At 38.0% G+C, this 20,954-nt stretch overlaps 1 protein-coding gene across 1 annotated transcript in view; it reads left to right on the forward strand.

Annotated features, from left to right (window-relative positions):
• IL1RAPL1 (interleukin 1 receptor accessory protein like 1) overlaps positions 1 to 20,954 on the forward strand; it is a 932,016-nt gene that overhangs the window by 889,622 nt on the left and 21,440 nt on the right. The window contains exons 7-8 of the mRNA XM_067545295.1: positions 3,178 to 3,310; positions 5,481 to 5,626. Coding sequence (XP_067401396.1) covers positions 3,178 to 3,310; positions 5,481 to 5,626 — 279 coding nt within the window. The remainder of the gene's footprint in view (positions 1 to 3,177; positions 3,311 to 5,480; positions 5,627 to 20,954) is intronic.

Consider the following 20,954-nt stretch of genomic DNA (forward strand, 5'->3'; position numbering starts at 1 on the left):
TAATTATTTCAGGATTTGAAAAATCTGCACCTCCCTGCCTGCCGTAGAGCTTTGTTCTGTGGGGTCACCCTGTACCCCAGCCTGCACTAAGGAGGAGGTTACGGGCAGGGCATGTGTGCATGGAATACATGCCAGGAGGGTCCGGGGGCATATTCTTTCCCTCTGGCTCCTGTGGAATTCACTAGCTTGCAGAAAGCTTACTTAGTACATCACCTGGGTTTAGGACTTTGTTTTATATGTATGTGAAATTATCAAAATTGCTTCACTACTCATGAATACCATTTCTCTGGTCATTTGATTAACCTTCTCCTCTTGCTGGGCCAATTGTTTGGACACTCATGCCTTCTTGATAGCCATTGTTAGCAATACCACACATGATAATATGTGTTAGTGACTTTCTCTGAGTATGCTTAGGAGGGTGTGGTCTGTGAGGTGTGCTGTTGCTACCTTGCATTGAGTGAAGATAAGCTTTCACAGAATGACCAACAGTAATACAGTTGCCAAACAGCTGAAAGAAGGTAATAAGTGACTCTCGCCTTAAAAAATGTAAACTTGGATTGCAAGTATACTGATTTTATGCCTTGTATGTCTGTGAATAGGTCAGCCAGGGTGGAAGCCAGATGTTTCCCTGGAAAACTGCAAATAAATTAAGATAAATAAGACTCTTATTAAATAATTATCCCTCTGCCTATCATACAGTTGTGACACAGAAGCCCATTCATTGGTGGTTGCCTATTCTGTCAGCAATTCTTAACAAGTCTGATAAACTCACTACACCTAACACATTGCTGTCATAATATTTATCTATAAAGAATGTTGTGTGAGGTATCAAATGAAAGTCAGTAATACACCGTCATTAATATCATTGTGAAATATACGTATTAACACTATAGGAGGAATTATGGATACTTACTGATACTAAGCTTTAAAGTCTGTAATCAAACTCAGGAAGAAACAGGTTTTCTTCCAGACAGGCGGGAACATAGTTATCTCCTTATCTCTAATGTATATTTAACATTGCGAGTCAAATACAACAAGAGTTACATTTGCAAGTAAAGTGAACAAGAAAAACAAATTAACAAGGGGATGTAGAAACAGAATGGTGATGGCACCCGGGAGAACCAGTCACTGGGGAGGAGGATATACTAGGGGGTATACTTCAAAAGGATACATTTCAAAGGTTTGCTAGACTATAAGAAGGAAAAAGAACTCCCTTATTACCCATCAATGAGGGTGCAAAAAAGACCATGCTATTTGCATACATAAAAGTTGGATCCTGGCCCAAGGAGCTGGTGACATTGAGAGGTTATTTTAGGTAGGAAACTTATCTTAGTAAAAGATTTTAGCCTGTTAAAAGTTATGATTAGTCTCGTTTTATTTGTAACCGCCGCTTTTCTCATTATTCTTACCCAAGACTCACTTGAATCTGCGAATCTCCCTTCTTAGTTAATACATTTATTCTCTTTTTACTATACATCCATATCAGTTCTGTAATATTAAGGAAAGTGTGCATCCTCAACTGAAGCAGAGAGGCTGGCATGTTTGCTGTCTCTTTGGAGACAGCAAACTTGGCAATTTCTGTGAGTGTCCAGTGGCAGGGGCTGGATGCTACAGAGGAATGCACTTCATGGGGGCATGGGGATTGACGTACACCTAAAGTTAACCTGCAAGCTGAAAAACAGGCTAGAAGAACTTCTGAGGAGATTGTTTGGGTGGCTAACACCCAGTTTAACATAAGCAAATCTCTCTCACTGAGGCAGAGAGTAACAAGGTGACAAATAATCCTGCATGCCCCAAGAAGGCATCGTAACAGTATCCTGCAGTTTTTTCCAAATGAAAATGGGGAAAAGTTGTACAAATGTTTATTCATTTCATGTGTCTACTAAGAACCAGATCCTCTCCTCCAACCCACGTTGAATAATACCTTACTGAGAAAGCTGGTCCATTGATCTCAGTGGGACTACTCATGGAATTCCACACAGACAAGGTGACAGAATCTGTGCTAGTGATCATATTAATAATGTATCTTTATCACAGGCACTGTGGTTAGTCTGCTGATCTTTCATCTTTAGAGACCCGAAACTAAGAATTGAAAATGCAGATTGAAAATAAGTTTGGTGATCTCGATTTAGGGCCGGTCCCAAAGAAGTCAGTGAAAACACTTCCCTCCTGTGAGAGGGAACAGGCCCTTCTTCCTGAAACCACAACATATTTCTGAATAAATAGTCACTACCAGGGAAAAGCGCACACAGTGGTTTAGAAGAATTGATACAGGCTGGGACACCAAACAGTGTACCTGTGTGCAGTATGTCTAACTCGAGCCAATCTCATCAATTAGTTACTTTCACATGCACCGTATATGTGAAGTATTACTGTCTCTTTGTGCGAATTAAAAACAAACTGAATTAATGCAATGTTAAGGCTGCACAGTCAAATAAAACTAAATCAGGAACTGTACACATTAAGGTTCTTGCAGTAATATTAAATTAGTGACATTGCACTTTTGGTATTCCTGTTTTCCTTGTGTGTGTTTCTGTTCATATTTTAAATATGTCCCACAAAGTATGGAATAAGTGTGCACATATATTATTCATTACACTTGATGTTCATGACTCAGTGAGGTGGCTGGAATAGGGAGGGTGAGTCATACCTCTGGCTTCTACATAGTGCTTGCCTACTGACATAACAACGAACAAGCACCTCTGCTTTAAAGGCTGTATCTTGGCAATATAAATAGATATAAATGAGCCTATAGGGGTTTGGTAAAGTAACTGCTATAAACTTACACAAATATGGATTTGGTTGAAAATATATTTTTTCATAACCTGTACCTATTTTTAGGAGAAAAACATGGAAGTAGCTCAGAGATCTAGTTTGTTTTTGTGTTATGCAAATCAGTACACTAACAAGCTATTATGGACTTGATCTTGCATTCCCTGTAAACCAAAACTCTCTGTCAAGATTGAGCCCCATTTCTATATAATTCGTTTCATTTGTTTGTTTCCAAATAACGTGTTATACACTGGCTGGAAATTAAACTACAACTAACTACATATGCAAATCCATGATTTTTGCAAATTGATATGTGAGCTCAAAGTGTTTTCTAGCAGCTGATGGAAAAATTCAACATTTTTGAAAATTCTGAAATAACATATTCTCTTTAATTCTCTGTAACAGGCAATTATGCTAATCTAACCTGCCGAGCTTTCTTTGGATACAGTGGAGACGTCAGTCCTTTAATTTACTGGATGAAAGGAGAGAAATTTATTGAAGATTTGGATGAAAATCGGGTCTGGGAGAGCGATATTAGGTAAAAGGGCATTTTTGTTCTCTTAGTCAAGATCAATACTGTATTTGTTTTTATAGTGAGTAGTACTATGTAAAAGGAAGGAATAGATTTTATTACTAACATGAATATGAAAAGGCTATGGGCCTGATTCTCTTCCGTTACACCTCTTTCATGTCATTTTAACGTCATTGGCTTTAGTGGCATTACACCAGTGGAGTGGAGAATCTGGACCTTTACATTTGAAAAGGGGGGAACAGAAGAAGTGCAGGCATTGGCAGGATTATCATCTCAGTTTTAGCACCCTAGAATCATAATAAATGATACAGGAATGCAGTAAGTAGCAGATCAGAATCCATACAATGGCTTCATCAAGTAACAGAAAACATTGCAGTATTGAACACTGAAAGGTTACTGAGAAGATGTCAAGGGAAATAAATATGTCAAGAAACAGGGCTCACAAATAAATACATTTTTTAAAGCCATGGAGCATAAAATGTGTCAAAAGCTGGCCTTAGTTTCTAAGTATTATTGTTCCTGTTATACGTGAAAGGAATTACATTCAATTATTATAGAAGAACTAGACCTCAAGGACTCTGTTTATCTTCTAATGCCTATGGTTTTCTTCCATATGGTCTACTTCTATCTGCTGAATACTTATGTACTGTACAACTGGGGAAGAATATCATATTCTTGTGTTGCTTCAAAAAGTGCTGCTTTAATCTGAGATTGTCTGGTCATTAGGAAGGCTCTGGCTGACATATCCTAGAAAATCATGTACAATATGATTATAAAGTAGCTATGTGTGTCTGAAAAGAACCTTTTCCCACACAGTATATAAACTAATACCATGTGTGAGTGCACAAGTGTGTGTGTTTAAAATATAGGTAGTTACCAGTCTAAAATGACAGCAAAGACTTCTTAATGAATTACAATGCAGTTTAAATAATGATAGGTATGTTTTCTACAATGAATACCTATGACAGACTAAAGTTAGCATATTTAAATTTAATCTTTTACTAAAAGGTTTGCTACTCCATAAAAAGAAAAGCATCTTTGTTATTCTGGTCTGATTCTCAAATTAAGCCTGAATATCTTCAGACAAACTAAAGTAACAGAAAAAATCTTGTATCAAAACCAATAAGGCCATGCAAACATTGAAGGCTATTCCAGTCATGTTCTACCTCCTCAAGTGATGATAAAGGTGGAGGCAAGAATATCTCACTTGAGTGTACTCTTATTTTGTTCTAGAGAGCACAACCCGTATTCGCCAGATTACATAGAATTTTGCTATGCTATATTTCTTATTTAAAGCTCTCCTATAGCCTTTCAGCCAGAGATTTAGGGCTTTAAAGTTTTCAGGAGATGATAACCCGCTTCATAACTGACTTGGTTTTGTCTTTGTTCAGGGAGGATCCCGAAGAGTGTTTTTTAATTTTCTTTGGTCATATGGATAGTGAAGAGTTTGAAGCAATTTCCTGTTTGCTCTGTTGTTTTTTTAAAAATCAATATTGGGACCAGTGAAGGGGTGGTGGGAAGAAAGGGAAGACAGGTGATATCCAAAGAGGCTTTTACTCAGGAGGTGCTTGCTTTTAACATCTACTTGAAATGGCATTAATCAAGGGAGCATTAACTATTCCAGTTTTTTACTGCTGGTTTATAATTGCTCAGTAAAAAAAAATATAAAAGCATGAAGTAATGATATTTTTACCATAAAAAATGGCCATGCTGCTTCCTATTAAAATGCCAAAGAATCTCAGAATAGTGCCTAAGGACAAAAACAGAGCTTGGGCCATAACGTTAGTGTCACCCTGCACCTGAAAATAACCATTTGGAATCTCTCTAGACCTGTGCCACACCCCATCATTTCAAGAGATCATATCCTACTTTTAAGTGGCATGTAAACTTCTTATCAAGATCTCCTTTCCAGCCCTCAATATATTATTAATGTGTGCATCATCCTGCTTAAGGAAGACAGTTAACTGCAGCGCTCATTAACATCTACAAAGCCAAACCTCCTCATTAAGAGTGAGGAAGAAAAGAGCATCATATAATTTAATTAAGATTGGCTTCAAATTTGGCTCTGGTTTGATGCAGGGTGCTGTGAATTGTGAGTAAAATTATATAATGATTACCTAATGCTCTGACATGGTACAAACAGAATATTAAGTATGAATTATTTCAATTTTTGTAGAGTTATTAAAGAACATCTTGGTGAACAGGAAGTTTCCATCTCATTAATTCTTGACTCTGTGGAAGAAGGGGACCTAGGAAATTACTCATGTTATGTTGAAAATGGAAATGGACGCAGGCATGCCAGCATTCTTCTACATAAGAGGGGTAAATATATTACTTTTTTATCATAGCTACTGTACATTTGTAATGATGTTGCATTTGTAAACTTTCCTTCTGAGGCTACCATTAGGAAAGTTACTGCCTTTTCTGAATCAGCCATTTTTGCAGAGATTTTAATTCCAATGTATTTAATCCAGTGCTCTCTGAGAGGGACAAACATTTAAAGGCCTTCTTGTTTTCACTACACTGACCTCAGGTCCTCTGAGCCTAACTAATGGCCACAGTAATCTTCCACTGAGATAATTAGGGTGAGATAGAAAGCACCTTGCTAAACAAGGCTCCCAATCCACTTGCACACTTTTCATCCTATAGCGTATTTCACTTTGACCCATCCAATGCCTGATGCTCTCCATACTCTTGCAAAATCCCATTGGCTTGAGTAGGAAATGAAAGATCAGGACCAATGTTCATTTTTTATTGTGATATTATTAACCCATTATGTCTATTTACATTAAGGCAGCAGTTTCTTCTTTAGTTTTAGTTTTGTCATATAATAAATCCAAAATGGGACTGCCAGAGAAACAATAATAAAATAATAACCTTTTAAGTTTATTTCCTCCCCCACCCCAAAATAATGCTTTATGGATATTCTACTGCACTAAGTTATAGCACTTATCTGGTAAGAGGTAAGAACGTGCAAATAATTAAATGATCCATTTAGCTTGGTATTTTATAGTAAGTGCTTTGCCATTCTTTCTTGCAAGAATTGAGTTGGGAAATCAATCTAAACCAGCTAGTCCATCTTTCAAGTTTAGTAATAGACCAGCAGGTAGGCAGGTAACCCCTATTCAGAGGTATTTGAACCCATTACATGAGATAAGTCAGTAAACACTAAAACCCCACAGGTTATCTTTTAATAGTGCAATTAATATACAGTTCATTTAGGATAAATAATTTTAAAGCTTGGGTGAGTTTAAACCAATGATTGATTGATTTTAAAAGATTTTTTATTATCCTTTCCGTTTCTGTTACTTTTCCATATCAGCAATAGCAGTAAGACTGTAACACTAAATAGAACCTATCCACATAAGAGTTCTGTCACTACCAACCTTTTAACCTAGCAATGTACATGCAAGGTCACTCTGTTCCTACTGCCTCCCTTCACAATCCATCAGTATAGCAAACACACCATGGCATGTGGCCTTGTGATAACATGCATACAAAGAAATATTCAGAAAGTTTAATGAGAAAAAAAAATGCTAAAGAAATAAATATTCCTTTGAAAAATGACCCTAGTGTGTCTGTAAAAATGCAAAAGGTACATATTACAAGCATTCTACATACATGGCACTTTGACAACTGTTTCAGTAAAATGAGAAATTAAGCGTGACAGATAAAAATCCTAGCTAGTCTCTCAGGTCTCCTAGCAGGACAAGCTTTGCACAGCTTGCTTGGTTTTCTGTAAATTACCATGGCAACATTCTGTTTTAGGTTCCTTGTTTAGACCCACATTTAGTCTGCTAGGAATACGTTTGTTATTTATTGATTTCTGATTATTTGGTGCAATTGGGAACTAGCAATAAATTAGGGAAATTTGTTTCCCAAATATTAAAAAGATACCTACAGAGGTACTACAATTTTTAAGTTTTAATTTCTGGCATTTTTTGGTTTTGGAACTTGGTTTTATAAACAAGTAAAAATGCTGAATTTGGAATGCTTATTAGATACATAAACAATGGATTAAAACTTCATAAACTCTATATACAATACGATATCTCTGTTCAAAAGGAAAGAAAAAAATGAAAAGCCCTGTTATTAAACAAAGACCTTTTCCAGCTCTATCAACTCTAATAATCATTGATTTTAAAACAACTACTTCTCTGATAATTCTAACTATACTTTTATGTATTTTATTATCATTCAGGATATTTAATTCTAAACACCTTTCACTTAGTGAAGGCTGATCTCACTAGGGTGAGCTCACTGAGTGCTCTGGGACATTGAAATGGTAAAATTACTCTGCAAAGAGCGTACAATACAGACAGTCCATTTAGGGAAGTCACAGTAAGAATAACTGAGCTCAGGGTTGGAATCTCAAAACTTCAGAATTCTAGATGTCTCTCTCTGCCACTGACTGTGTGCCCCAGTCAAGTTACTTAACCTCTGTATCTCAGTTTTCCTATTAGCAAAATGGGATAGAATTACTTACCTACATCATAAAGATATTTGGACATGTTTGTTCAATGTTCTTAAAATATGAAGTGCTACACTGCATAAGAGTGAAGTATTATTGCTCATAATAATATCAGCATCATCTACGGTCCTCAAAGTGCTCTACAAACCCAGTCAAGCATGAAGCATCAGAGAATTCCTGTGAAATTAAGGTTGCTGATCATAACAACACCTCAATACCTTTAAAATCTGGGCCTAAATGTCTTGCCCAAGTTAACAAAGGGAATCAGTAGTGGAAGGGATGAGAAGAGAACCACAGGAGTCCTAACATCCCTTCTTCTGCACTCTGCTAGACAAAACCTCTTTACTTCACCATTGCTCAGATCAACTTATTTTCCTTTTATCCAAGGAAAGATAATTCTGTTTCTTGGGCACTAGTGCTGATTTTGTTGAGTTATCAATGATAGCTATCATTTGTAAATCAGGTACATCTTCAACTAGATTTTGGAACCCTCCAAAAATGGATTTTTAAAGACAACCAAGTATAAGCTAACTAATGGTAGACTATTTTATATTATATAATGTTTGGATCATGCACTGCAATTTTATATTTTCATGGAGTTTAAATTCAAGGAAACAGGCCCACAGTTTACCAATATAATAAGTAATATAATGTAAGAAATGAGACAGAGAATATCCTTGAACAATGGTATCTCCTGAAAAGTGAAACTATCTTTTGTCAGAGAACAAATCTCCCATGGTGATGTTTAATTACATGGTAACTTGGAATCCCAAGGTAGCCTTTAATTACACAGAAACTTGTTAGAAAATGTTGGTTGTGCATTTGAGCAGACAAACCACCATAAGAAAAGTGATCAAATGTTTCAGCATGTCATACTTTTCCATTTATATGATTAAAAAGCAAAACAAATAGACTAACTATATGACATTTTCTGTGGTCTAGCTGCCAGTGAGGCAGACACAGGGCTCCATTATTTTCCCCTTTATTATAGCAGATGGTAGCCAATGTCCTTTTTGCAGCTTGTAACATGTCTTCTTGACCCATCATACCTACTGTCCCCCCTGCATTCTTGTGTCTTGCCCCACCGTAATAGTCGCACCAGTATGTTTGTTTCTTTATTTACCTATCATAGGCTTTCTCAGCTGGCAAACAGCTGGTCTGATGCCTTTGATCTTTATAATCTAGGGCTGGTCAAAACATTTCAAATGAAAGATTTTCCGCTGGAAAATGGGGGTTTGTCAAAATAAGAATTTTCAGAAGGAAAAGATCGATTTTTGACTGACTTTTCCAATGAGAAAATCAAAGAGGAAAAAGTAGACATTGTTCTGTATAATATGCCTGTACCATCTGCCTTCACAATGATGAAGCTTGAGAAGGGCCAGCTAACATCCTAAGGCTAGAGAAAGGATCTCATGTTTTCTTCACATCATACTCCTAGTTCACTTATCCATCCACAGAAGTTGTTCTTTTGCTGAGAAAATTCAGATGGTAAGGGACTCTGGCTAGATCACCAGAATAACAGAAAGATCAGCTTTCTTGACCTGTACCTTCAAAAGTAAATTCTGGAGTCATATTGTACGTGAAATTTACATCTATAGGCCTGGAGGTAATATCATACTTGCATATGACATCCACTGAGAAAGCCATGCGACAAAACTATCAGCTCTCAGTCCTGCAATTCTGCAGTCCTAGTATCTCCAGATCAGCCATAGCCTGGAAGGCAGCAAGTTAGGTGGATAAGATATGTATTGCATTTCCAACATAGGTCAGAAGCAATCAATTCACGTATCATCTGTCAAATTCAGTGTCAAATAACAAAGATCAACATTACATAAAGCTTCCAGGTAAGAATACAAGTGGTCTTATCTTAGTCAGAAGAGTAATGTTGCATCACTCCTTAAGCTGGCATATTTCATATAAATGGTGTATCACCATTTTAAAAGTGATTGGTTGTTTGTTAAAATGCTGGATGTTATACTGTCACTGATAAGAAAAAAAAATTGAAACCAGTTGACTTGAGAGATGATTTAGCATCAACCAGTCTCAATCTCACTCAGTTTTATCTCCAAATCCTACTAGTTCACTGGAATCTATAACCATCAGAATCATTTTCAGTTCACTGCCTGGCCCTTAAAACTAGCTTCACTCCCAAGAACATTCACCTAAGTGGTGGTCACTATGGCTGCAGCAATGTCGGAGGGAGTTTCATTAATTCCCTATCTAGGCTGCCTCATCTGAACTCCTTCACTGCAGAACACAAAGAAAGTCATTGGAATGTCATTATAGAATGTTTATAAAAACTTGTTGATGTTGGTGGTGAAAACAAAACAAGAGTTCATTAAGATCATCCTATATGATCAGAGCCAGATTATATTTACATAGAATGGGAAAAGGTACGCCTTCAAGGAGCGAATCCGGAGGTCAGAGGCATAGATTAAAATCTTTTAGTCGTTTTCTTCTTTCCCAGGAACCAATGCTCCTCTCTGATTCTACTCAGTTTGGTCGATCTTAGTTGTGTCAAAGGGTCATTTGCAAAAGTAAGGTACTTGCAGAAGTTGCTCAAAACTCAACAGGCTCCATGAAGGAATCAGAAGGCAAACAAAAGCTTAATGTGGGCACGTCCTTGCATTTCCTCCAGGCTGAGGAATGAGAACCCTCATGGAACTTATCTCTGAGTATTACATCCATAGGGAGCTAGCTGTCAATGGCAGGATTAAAGCAATTGGGATCTGCAGGAGCTCAGCCCCTCTGAATATCAAACCATAAGAGAAATGAAGGCCCTCTTGGACCACCCTATGGAGAAAATAGAAAAAGTCCTGTAGTAGAGAAAAATTCTCTCTTCCTCCTAGAAAATAAGAGTGTTTGTCTTTATTTCATATTCCCTTCAAACCACTTCACACAGTTGGGTAGAGATTTTCATTCCTTTAAGGTTTATGCTTGGTATCTTTGCTCAGAAAATGGGCAAATTAGCTGTCTTTTTTTCTTCTCTTGATATTTTTCACAAACACCAAATAGTCCTTCAGACTTGCCATACAGCACTTTTCTCGCTAAGGCTTTTCACTTTAATTAGGCTATAGCTCTTCCAAACATCTGTCTCATCCATTGTGTAAGGAGCAAATCCTTCATTCCCTTCAATATTAGAAAGGCCCTTAAGATTTATCTTTCCTTTGAAACTCAGAGGCAGTTTTCATCCCATACAAAGGCCACAAACTGGAATCACAAGCTTCTAGGCTAGGATCATCCTCAGCAGACCAAGAAGAGTATTTCAAAATCACTAAGTGAGGGTTTTGTAAAAATCAGGGACTCATTTGTTTAGTTGCCTTTTGGCCAGAGTGAGGTAGACGCTTTGGTGCAGGAGCTGTGGAAGGCAGTCATCTGGGAGTCACTGCACATCACCACAAAACACAGCTGAAATAATGTGGTGACTCAGGCACACTTTGTTTTCAGTCACTGAAAACACCAGACCAGACCTGCTGTGATAGACTGTTCCCCAACTCTCTTCTGTGGCCTCAAAACATGTTTCTTGGAATTTTAGGTGGCAACTCAAATATAATGAAATGTATAGGGATACTCATCTCAAATGAGGTGAAGAATCTGGTCAAAATTAATCTAGAGTCCATATTAGCTCAGGTAGTGAGAGATTTGGGAAGAGGAGACCCCTTACCAGTAGCTTTTCGGATAAAATTAACCAAATGAATGTACTTCCCTGTGTACAGTATATCCTGAGGTGTCTCCTAGTTACTATTCTTCCATTTTATATTAGGAAAATTAATGAAATTTTAAAAATATTTTCGGGGGGGAGAGAGGAGGAGGAGGCCAAGACTGGCTTTGTGTAAATTACAATTCCCAGTAACATCTGGAGACTTCTATTTCCCCCCACATTTTCATACAGTCTTTATCCTTAGCCAGGCAGCTTTGTGGCTCTATAACACAGCAAAACAGATCCCTCCCTGGATGCTGGGTAGAACAAGAGTTGGTCATCCCTTCCCATTGGCAGGAATACTGGGTTCAGCTTATTGCCATTTTCATCAGAAAAAGTCTCCTACAGTATTGGCTATAAAACATGAGTCACTTTAACTAGAAAATTTAAATTTCATCCCTTCTCTCACATTGATGCTGTACTTTGGGGCAGTACATTGTTGAAAACTGAGTCATTAATGTGGAGAGAGTTGATTGATAAAGGGATAATTTGGTTCTGTCAATTGATCTCAGATGATCAGTTTCTTCCATTCAAGCACTCAGTGACAATACAACCTACCTGATCCAGCTGCATGGCGTTACCTGCAGCTAAAGTGTCCCTTGAAGGATGTATGTGGTCTTGATTCACTGTGAGCACCAGAGATTGCAGGATTGTTGTTGATGTGGACAGAGTTCCATAGGTTCACCTAACCAGCTATAGCCTGTTATGACTTCCTGACCCAGAAGACCCTCCCTAATTTAGATTGCCTGTGCCAGGCCTGGAACAAAGCTTTGTATATATCCTTGAACCCTAGCCAATAGGGAAGTGCCTTGCAAAACATTAAAAACTCTACTATCAATCTACTATTAAGACTGATGGAGCAGAAAATTATTTCATTCACACTAGTCCCCACACAGTGCATGGGCCCTGCCAAAACAGACTGCTGCTGAGATTGTGGGTCTCCCAGAGCAACACTGGCTCACTTCTTTTGGGACTGTCCCAAGATACAATCCTTTTCTCCACAAGTAGGCAAGAGATTAATATGATAATGGATACCTCCTTAAAAATTACTTCCCAGACTGTGTTTTGGGATATATCCCATTATCTTGGAAGCTCTCCAATCCACTGAAAGCTCGGTTCTGTAGATTAGTGCTTATACCCATATGACTCATATTGCTTAGATGGAAGAGCAGACTGCTTCCAGGGATAGAAATTTGGCTCGTTGACTTGGCTGACCTGGCAGCTACAGAGTGGGTAACATTTCAGAGAAAAGGGATCTCAGACAAATTTGAAAAGATTTGATCTAACTTTTTTAGAATATTTTAATTAATTCTTGATAGATAGAAACAGGTGTTGTTTTCCTTTCCCCTCCCTGCCCCCTACCTTTCTTTTCTGCCTCCCGTCACTTTTTTTCTGTTCTTCACTTATTTCACAGGGGAAAAATAATACAATGAATTTAAATATTTTTCCCAGGTCTGTGCTTATTTGTTTGTATATGGAGATACTTTTTCTCAGGGAACACCTTCTGTGCTAGTGACAGACTGACTACAGAAGAATTGATGTCTTACCTGTTAATTATTTTATATGGTCTGGCTATACTAGTGCAGATATCCATGTCTGAAAACACACATTATGTAGGTCAGGATGTGGTTACTCATTCTCCTGACTACTGTGTTTCCAAGTAAAATAGTTAAAGCTGCTTCAAGGCTTATATCCTTTCTTCACAGGAAGGGCTCATTTGTATTCCTTCTGTTCCTCAGTTGGCTGTAATCCATTAGTTGTTTTCTTTCTAGAGAATAATTTTCATTAGTTAGGTTAGGGTGTTTAACCACTTTGTTTTCAGCTATGGAAATCATCAACAATAAACTACTGAAAGAATGTCAGAAAGCTCCAAGAAGGGCATTGGCTGTAACTTGCCTTACTACAGTTGAAAGACTTTCTCACTGTGCAGTCAGACCGCACACACACATACATACAAACACTTAACAGGTAAGAAATATTGTTTGGTCTTAAAGCAATTTTCAGTGGAATTCTTCAAGTCATCAGTGTTTTCAGCTAAGTCACTGTACTACAGTGGTTTGTCTTATATGGTATAGAAGATCACCCCCCTGCTCATTATAGGTCTAGCAGTACATAGGGATGATAACAGATATTGAGGAAGCATAGGCAGGTTTAACTCAGGACTTGTTTAATATGGGTTGCTGTCTGACTCAATACATTTTATTTACTAGGTTTATTTTACTTTAGTTTGCCATATTTATAAAGGTACTAAAATTCCATTCACCAGAAAATTCCAGTATCCTATGTGTTTAGTTCTTTAGCTTTATAGCAAATCTGTTGACAAAGTTTTAATGGTAGCATCACTGGCATGACAGTATAATGCTGTTTTATGAGTTAAGGAGCTTGAGTAAGACAAATTGCTGATCTCAAGAGCAGTCTGAGTCATTAGAATTTGATTATGACCAATATTCCACAGAGTGATAGTGATTGACTATTCAGACCTGAGTGAGACAAGAAGGAACAACTCCTTCTATAACTACTGCAAACAAACTGCAGGTCTAATAGTTCCCTCTGCCATAATGTACTGAAATTCTGTAAGATTTCCAAGATTTGGAACGGGAGATCGTCATATGAGATATGTTACTAACAGGTTTGCACTACAATTTCTGTTAATTGTTCCTAATGACTTCAACAATTAGACAAAAATGTAAGTTCCCAATAGAAACAAAACTCCATTATCATAAAGCTCTGAATCACTATGTTTGTTAATGCATTAAACTTGTATATCTTATATTGTATAAGACAATCTGTTTATATGCTAGCAAAAGCTTTTCCAGGTTCCATTATGTCAGAGCAGCAGAATGGGTATCACCATTAGCCCTTTTCTAAAAATGGAAGTGATTGTAGAATTTTTTTTTCTAGTGGTCATCTAAGAAGACTGGACATCTGGTTTGTTGGACAATTCTAAAAGTTCCAAGTGTGATTCACAGTTACTTTAGATATAGTTGATATACAACCAGAAGTGTACATTTGATCTTCTCCCTGATTCCCCCCTCTCCCCAAAAAATTTGCTGCCACTATTTTACACAATCTCAGGTCTAATCAGCATATATTTTGAGACCAAATATATAACCCAAGATTCTCTGTTACCTTGCTTCATAAATCAGGAAGGCTATTAGCCTTTTCTCTTCCCCAGAAAGCTGCAGTATGGCATCTCCAGGGAAAACCTTAGCGAGAGTACTAAACTTGCTCAGAGATCCCTGGCCTCTGTCAAGGCCGTGCTGTGTTGCCACTTGGAATGTACATCCAATTTTTAAATAGTTTTAATGGTTTTGACTGCTAATCTTCTCTCATTATAAATAACACCCACATGAGCTAAATTCTAAATTTTAGGGACAAGAACAGAAATATTTTAAAAGAAAATTATATACATTGTTCTTATAGACTTTGCAGAGTTAAATTATTGCTTAATGTTAGTCTTAGAAATGAACATAAACTGTATGCTATATGGTTTTACATCCTTGGAACGTGGTGTTCCATTTTCCCCCTAGTTTAACACCTTTCAATATTTCTTCTGCTCATTTCTTCCAGAGGATCTAAACAAAATAATTGTGCACGATGGCTAATGTCTGTAGCACAATGAGCAATCAGAAGTATTGCTAATCAGTAAGGGTTAATCTGATAAAGAATGTATTTATTTGAGGGGTGGGTGAAATAGAGATTAATGCAGTTTGGCATCAGGATGGATTTTTTTTTTCAAATTTAAATATAAACTATCTTTAAAATGTGATGCTCTGCATTTAGATGTTGTAAATTTCACTGTGTTGCAGCATCTGCATTTTTTTTTTCAATCTTGCCATTTCCTTGATCTAACATTTTGTGGGAGGCAGTCAGCATAATTATCCTCCTACTGTGAATAGGTATCATGCATTTCGCAGTAGAAATTAAAACACCATTTCCAAAGATATATTATGTTACTACTGTGAGGCCCCATAAGATCAGGGATGCAGTATGCTGGGTACTGTAAAAACACATATGAAGACAAGGTCCCTGACTTGCAGAGGTGTGAGTGTGTATGTGTGTGCATGTGTGTATAAAGTTAATTTAAATTCCTTGAAATGATTAGATTTTTCACAGAGAAATATGAGATAAATATTGTGCATAGTTCTAGTGAATGAAGAAACAACTGACTTCTACCAATGGTAGTAAATGAAAAAGGAGCTACAGTGATGATAAAAATTAAAAACAAACTGTAACCAAAACTAATCACTTTCAGGTTATTCAGTCATACATCTACATACTTGGTACCTAGCATTGCCCTTTGTGTCACCTTTTGGGGAGAAATTTTTACCGCCTTTGCTTATGACTTAGTAGTCAACTTGTGAAGCACTTCAGACGCTGCTTTTAGTGAGGACAGAGTATCACTCTATGTGTATGTCTACGTCGCATCAGAGATGGGACTGCAGCATGTGCAGACATTACTGAGCTAGCTTTGATCTAGCTAGCTGAAATAATGTCAGCCACTTCAGTACACACTCAGGGTCTTGGGAGAGCTTGTACAGCCCATTCTGCTACCCATGCTGCCCCAGCTTTATTGTTATTGTTGTTTAAACTAGCTAGCTCAGATCTGTTTACACATGCTGCAGTCACACTTTTGATTGCAGTGTCAATATATGCTGGGCTGCCCACCAGTGACTGTCCACAAGTAACAGTATCTATGAATCTATTCCAATTGTCTTAAATAAGAGTAGATTTTATTGGCAATTAGAAATCATAAAAATGGAAGGATAGATACAAAATAGTATAAATGCATATTCAAATGCTCTATAAAGATGTACTACCATATGCCATACATTTAAGTTATGATTTATTGTAAGTCCTCATAAATGTCTTATTTGGCTAAAAAAGTGTACTTTTCCTCGCTCAACCTTAATCTTTATGCAAAGGGTGTGTCACTCTTTCTCTCATCCTAAACACTGCCCATTTTTCAGTGGGAGTGTCTGTCATATAACCCAAGAAAACGTTCCTCTGTTAGCCAGCTTTCTCCTTAAATTATAGGAAATATTTATTTTCTACTCCAAATTCCCTTTGTAGGACAAGTTACTATTTACTTCAGTTGACAAAACCATTTTTGTCGTGCTTTGTCCTACAACACAACAGGTATGAATTTTAGTCAATATATTCAAGTAGTTCCCTTCAAAATCATATTGATTATTGTTAAATTTCATATAAGAATTCTCAGCTCACACCTTTGGAGGTATATATTGACCTGTACAAGCTGTGTGACTTGATTGTCCTAGATAAACAGAATTATTTAAGAATACAGAAATGACAGAAATAGGTACCTTATGCCTCAATACTGCAGAGAATTATATACATGTTTAATCTGAGTAATGCCACTGGGTTTGGTGAGATTACTCACAGTCTTTAAAGTTAAGAAATCTTTGTAAGTCATTGCAAGATCAGGGTCTGAGCTAGTATCATAATTACACAGCTATAAAATCACATATCCACAGTAAAGGTGTTGGCAGTCCTTGTATGCTCCCTTTTGGCTCGTTGTGGTGTTGCTGGTATGCCCCACCTCAATTTCCACTGTTTGACGGTAATCGGTTTTGTTTTAACAGCCTGGGGCAAAGAGAAACCAACTCAAGTTAACAAAATGACCCTGTTTTAATAAGGCTTCAGGACAGAAGCAATTACAAAAACATCTCATTAGGTCCTCCCCTAAGATCCCGATTCAGAGCCCCCAAAGTTAATGTCCATAACACCAGGTCTCCAAATCAGATTAGGCTAGTCTCCTGGAGCCTCAGAGAAATCATCACCCGCTTCAGCCTGTCTGCCTGGTTTCTACTCCCCTCTCCCTTGCTTAGCTTCCTCTTTCTGTTTTATAGGGTGTGGGCTTAGGGCAGAGCAGAGCTTCCTTGATTATACCCCAGGCTTTCCCAACTGTAGGGTACAACCAGTCCTTTAAAGAGGTAGAACACTCCTTCACATCCACTTAATAGTTATCGTCTCAAAAAAGAATATTTGAAGTATAATTTGTACTTAGTAACTCAGCTGTATATAGAGTAACAACTAGTCTACAAAGGAAGCCAAATAAGTCTAAGGTATGAAGTTCAGCGTGAATCTCTTCTTTAATTCTCTGTTCAAATGCGGTAAATAAGTAAATAATCTATGTGACACTGATGATGAGGTTTATCAAAAATTAAGGATAGGTGCAGATCAAAGATACATCCCAGAAGCGCACCTGATAACTATGGTAGGATTAGTGCAAAATGAGCCATATCATTCAGTATGTTTAGAGAGGGCATGTACTTTATTTTAATTAGCTGTTTCTTTCACTGGGTTGCTTGGCCAAAGCATCCTGATAAAGAGAAAAATTGTAGCCATTGGTCAAAATGCTTGTAGCAAATCTCATTTTAAATTGAAGCAATTTATTCAGAAACCAATCTACTATTGCAGCAGTAATCAATGTGTTTTCCCTTAGAGTAGATCCTTTCTTGTGCTACTACTGTTAATTGCCTGTAACTAAATGATTGCTGTGCTCTTGAAAGTAACTCTTTGGCACTTGTTCATTCATTGCTTTTAACAGAATACCAGTTCCCCTAAGGTTCTGACTGGTAATTTTCCTTTACAATTTTCAACATTCAGTCTCAGTCCCTTAAAGAGGGCAAGGTCTGTAATTTTAACATCATAACACAAAGGCTAAACAGATTTTAAAAGGTTTGCACTTTTTGTTTCTCCCTTCTGATGTGGAATTGTGCTGAAACTGAATCTTTTTAAAACGCTGCCACTCCAGGCAACTTGAACTTGAGCAGAAAAAGCACATCACCCTTCAAAGAGAGTAAAACGCTTGCTCTAGCAACCATGCTCAAAGCTGAATACAAAAGATAGAATAAAGCAATGGAGAGCGTTGAGAGTGTGAAGATAAGTATGTCTTGCTATCTTTGCTTACAGTCTAATATTAATGGTCACTGCATAACAATATCAGCTCCTATACAGCACTTTTCATCAGTCGATCTTAAAGTGCTTAACAAAGGTGGTCGTTATCATTATCCCCATTTTACAGATAGGGAAACCAAGATACAGAGAAGTTTAGTATGAACCCAGCGGGTCAGGTAGGCTTGTTCTCAGATAGTTAGTCCGTGCCACTAACACGACAGCCACACTGAAATTTGTAGTGCCTTTGTTTGAGCAGAGCTAGTGTACGTCTGTTTACATGGCCTGGGAGCAGGCCCACTGACAGTGGCGGGGCAAAGGGGTCAATTGCCATGGGGCCTGATGTTTTAAAAGGGCCTGGGTGAATGGGATAGATCCATGAGCAGCGGGCGAAACTTCCCCTCAGGGAGGCTAGCTCCCCGACCCACCTCTTTCACCCATAGCCCTGCCCCAGACCCCACCCCCATTCACCACTGCATCCCTCTTCTCCCCCTCCCTGCTGCTCACCGCATCCCCCCCTCCCCCCGTTCCCACTCAGCTTGCCACCTCAGGGGAAAGAGAGTGTGGAAGAGAGGAGGGGATGCAAGCAGGGAAGATTGGGAAGAAGGGATGTGGCAGTGGAAAAGCCGAGCGGGGAAAGAGGGATGTGGAAAAGAGGAGGGGGGACGAATGGGGGAGAGGAGGGATGCAGCAAGTGGCAGGGATGAGGGAAGAGAAGGACATGGCAGCAAGTGGACCAAGCGGGCAGGACCTGAGGCAGAGCAGGGGTGGAGTGTGGGCGGGGCCGTGGGCAGAAGAGACTGGATGGGGAGCTAGTCTCCCTGAGGAGAAGCTTCACTCGCCACCCATGGCCGTAAATCTCAGCCATCCCTTTATGCAGGGGGGGGGGGTATTGACTGTTCTGCCCTGGAGCTCAGAACTGCTGTTGGCGGGCCTGGCCAGGAGGTATGCTCCCAGGCGTAGTGTAGACATACCCTTAAGATCAGTGAATGCTCTTAGGAATTTTGCTATATTGCTCTGCCAGCCTAATGGGTGTGATGCAATGCTATATGAATTCAGATTGATTTTATTAAAAGGAAACAACCATACGAGCTGTACCTGCTCTAGAGATGTTATAGTTCCAGTATTGAAAATTGCATGAAAATGTACTTTAAAAGAGACTCCGTATTGACCAAAGTACTACTTTTCATATAACCCATTCGTTTGACTGCATGCATATTCATGGTAGAAAGAAAACTACATGCAGTGTTTTCTGCTTAATCTCTCTAGCGTTACTTTTGGGGAACATTTTGTTTTTGAATAGTAATGTTTTTCCTTGCCTTTAATGTATCATAACAGCAGGCACAGAAGTGGTGTATTTTGCACCTAGCAACGTAGCATATTAATTCCCCATATTCTGGGTACCACTGAACAGCTGCATCACATGTGGTGCAAAATGATAAACAGGCTGTGGTAAGCCAGTGCAGTGTAATTTCCATTTCCATTTATTTTCTAAAATATTGTATTACTAGCCTGTGCAAACTGTGTTTTTTAAAATAAGCTTCCTCCCTACACACTGGAACAGTACTGAAAGTACGAAATAAGCACTGATCTTAAAAATGTCTAACACAAAGGAGTTTCCATCACAGTTTTGAAGAGAATGATATGGAATGTAAATACTTTATTTTATTTTATTACACTTTTAATGTCTTCTGGGGAGCAATGAAACCTTTTTAACAGTTGCACGTATCAGAATAATAAAAAGTTCACATTTATTGATAGAACATAGTCAAATTAAATGGAACTGTCCCTTTTTTCTCTAATTTTGTATTTCTTTAACTGAATTGTATAGTAATATATTATTGCACATATACATAACCAAAAGAGATTACATGGATAACAGGAGGGTTTACATTGCTCAACCCAAGTACATGCTGGCCAAATGTAGGCAAATGTTATGAAGACAGGATGCTGTTTATAGGGCCACAGTCCCCCTTAGTTGTGCATTATAGAAAAAAAAAATTTATGGAACACTGTTCTCATCCAATTAGGCTTTTTATCATCCATAATGTGTTTCTTCAATTTCCAAGTCCTGTCCCCAGTCCTTCAGAACTGGGTGATAGAAATATTACAAATTAATGGGTCTTCTGTAGCTATACCAAATTACTGCGCCTCTCTAATTTGTATACAGCAATCAAATGACTGCACTATTTCATTTGTTTTTTCTTTTTGCATTTTCATGTCTTATTTGAAGAGTAGTAAGAATAATAATAAAATGGACTCAAAATAGTAACTGCTGTTTTCATGAGAATGCAACTATTAGAAGTAGTAACAACAGACAATGATGACTTTTCACTTACGGTTATTATCTGATAAATGACATCACCAAGGAGACTGCTGTTTTCAGACAGATATGGCTGCATTTGATTGGATGCTACATGACAATGATCTCAATCCATCATGTGAATCTCCAGTGGTATAATGTAACAAAGGAAGAGTGGTCCTGCTCTGAGTCTGAATGTCAGAACTGACAAATTGAGATGATTTGCAACATCTAAACATAAGACCTCCCTGCTTAGGGA

Source organism: Emydura macquarii, unplaced genomic scaffold (assembly GCF_026122565.2).
Source record: "Emydura macquarii macquarii isolate MOO-44397 ecotype Brisbane River unplaced genomic scaffold, CSIRO-AGI_Emac_v2 contig_1043, whole genome shotgun sequence".
Lineage (NCBI taxonomy): Eukaryota > Metazoa > Chordata > Testudines > Chelidae > Emydura > Emydura macquarii.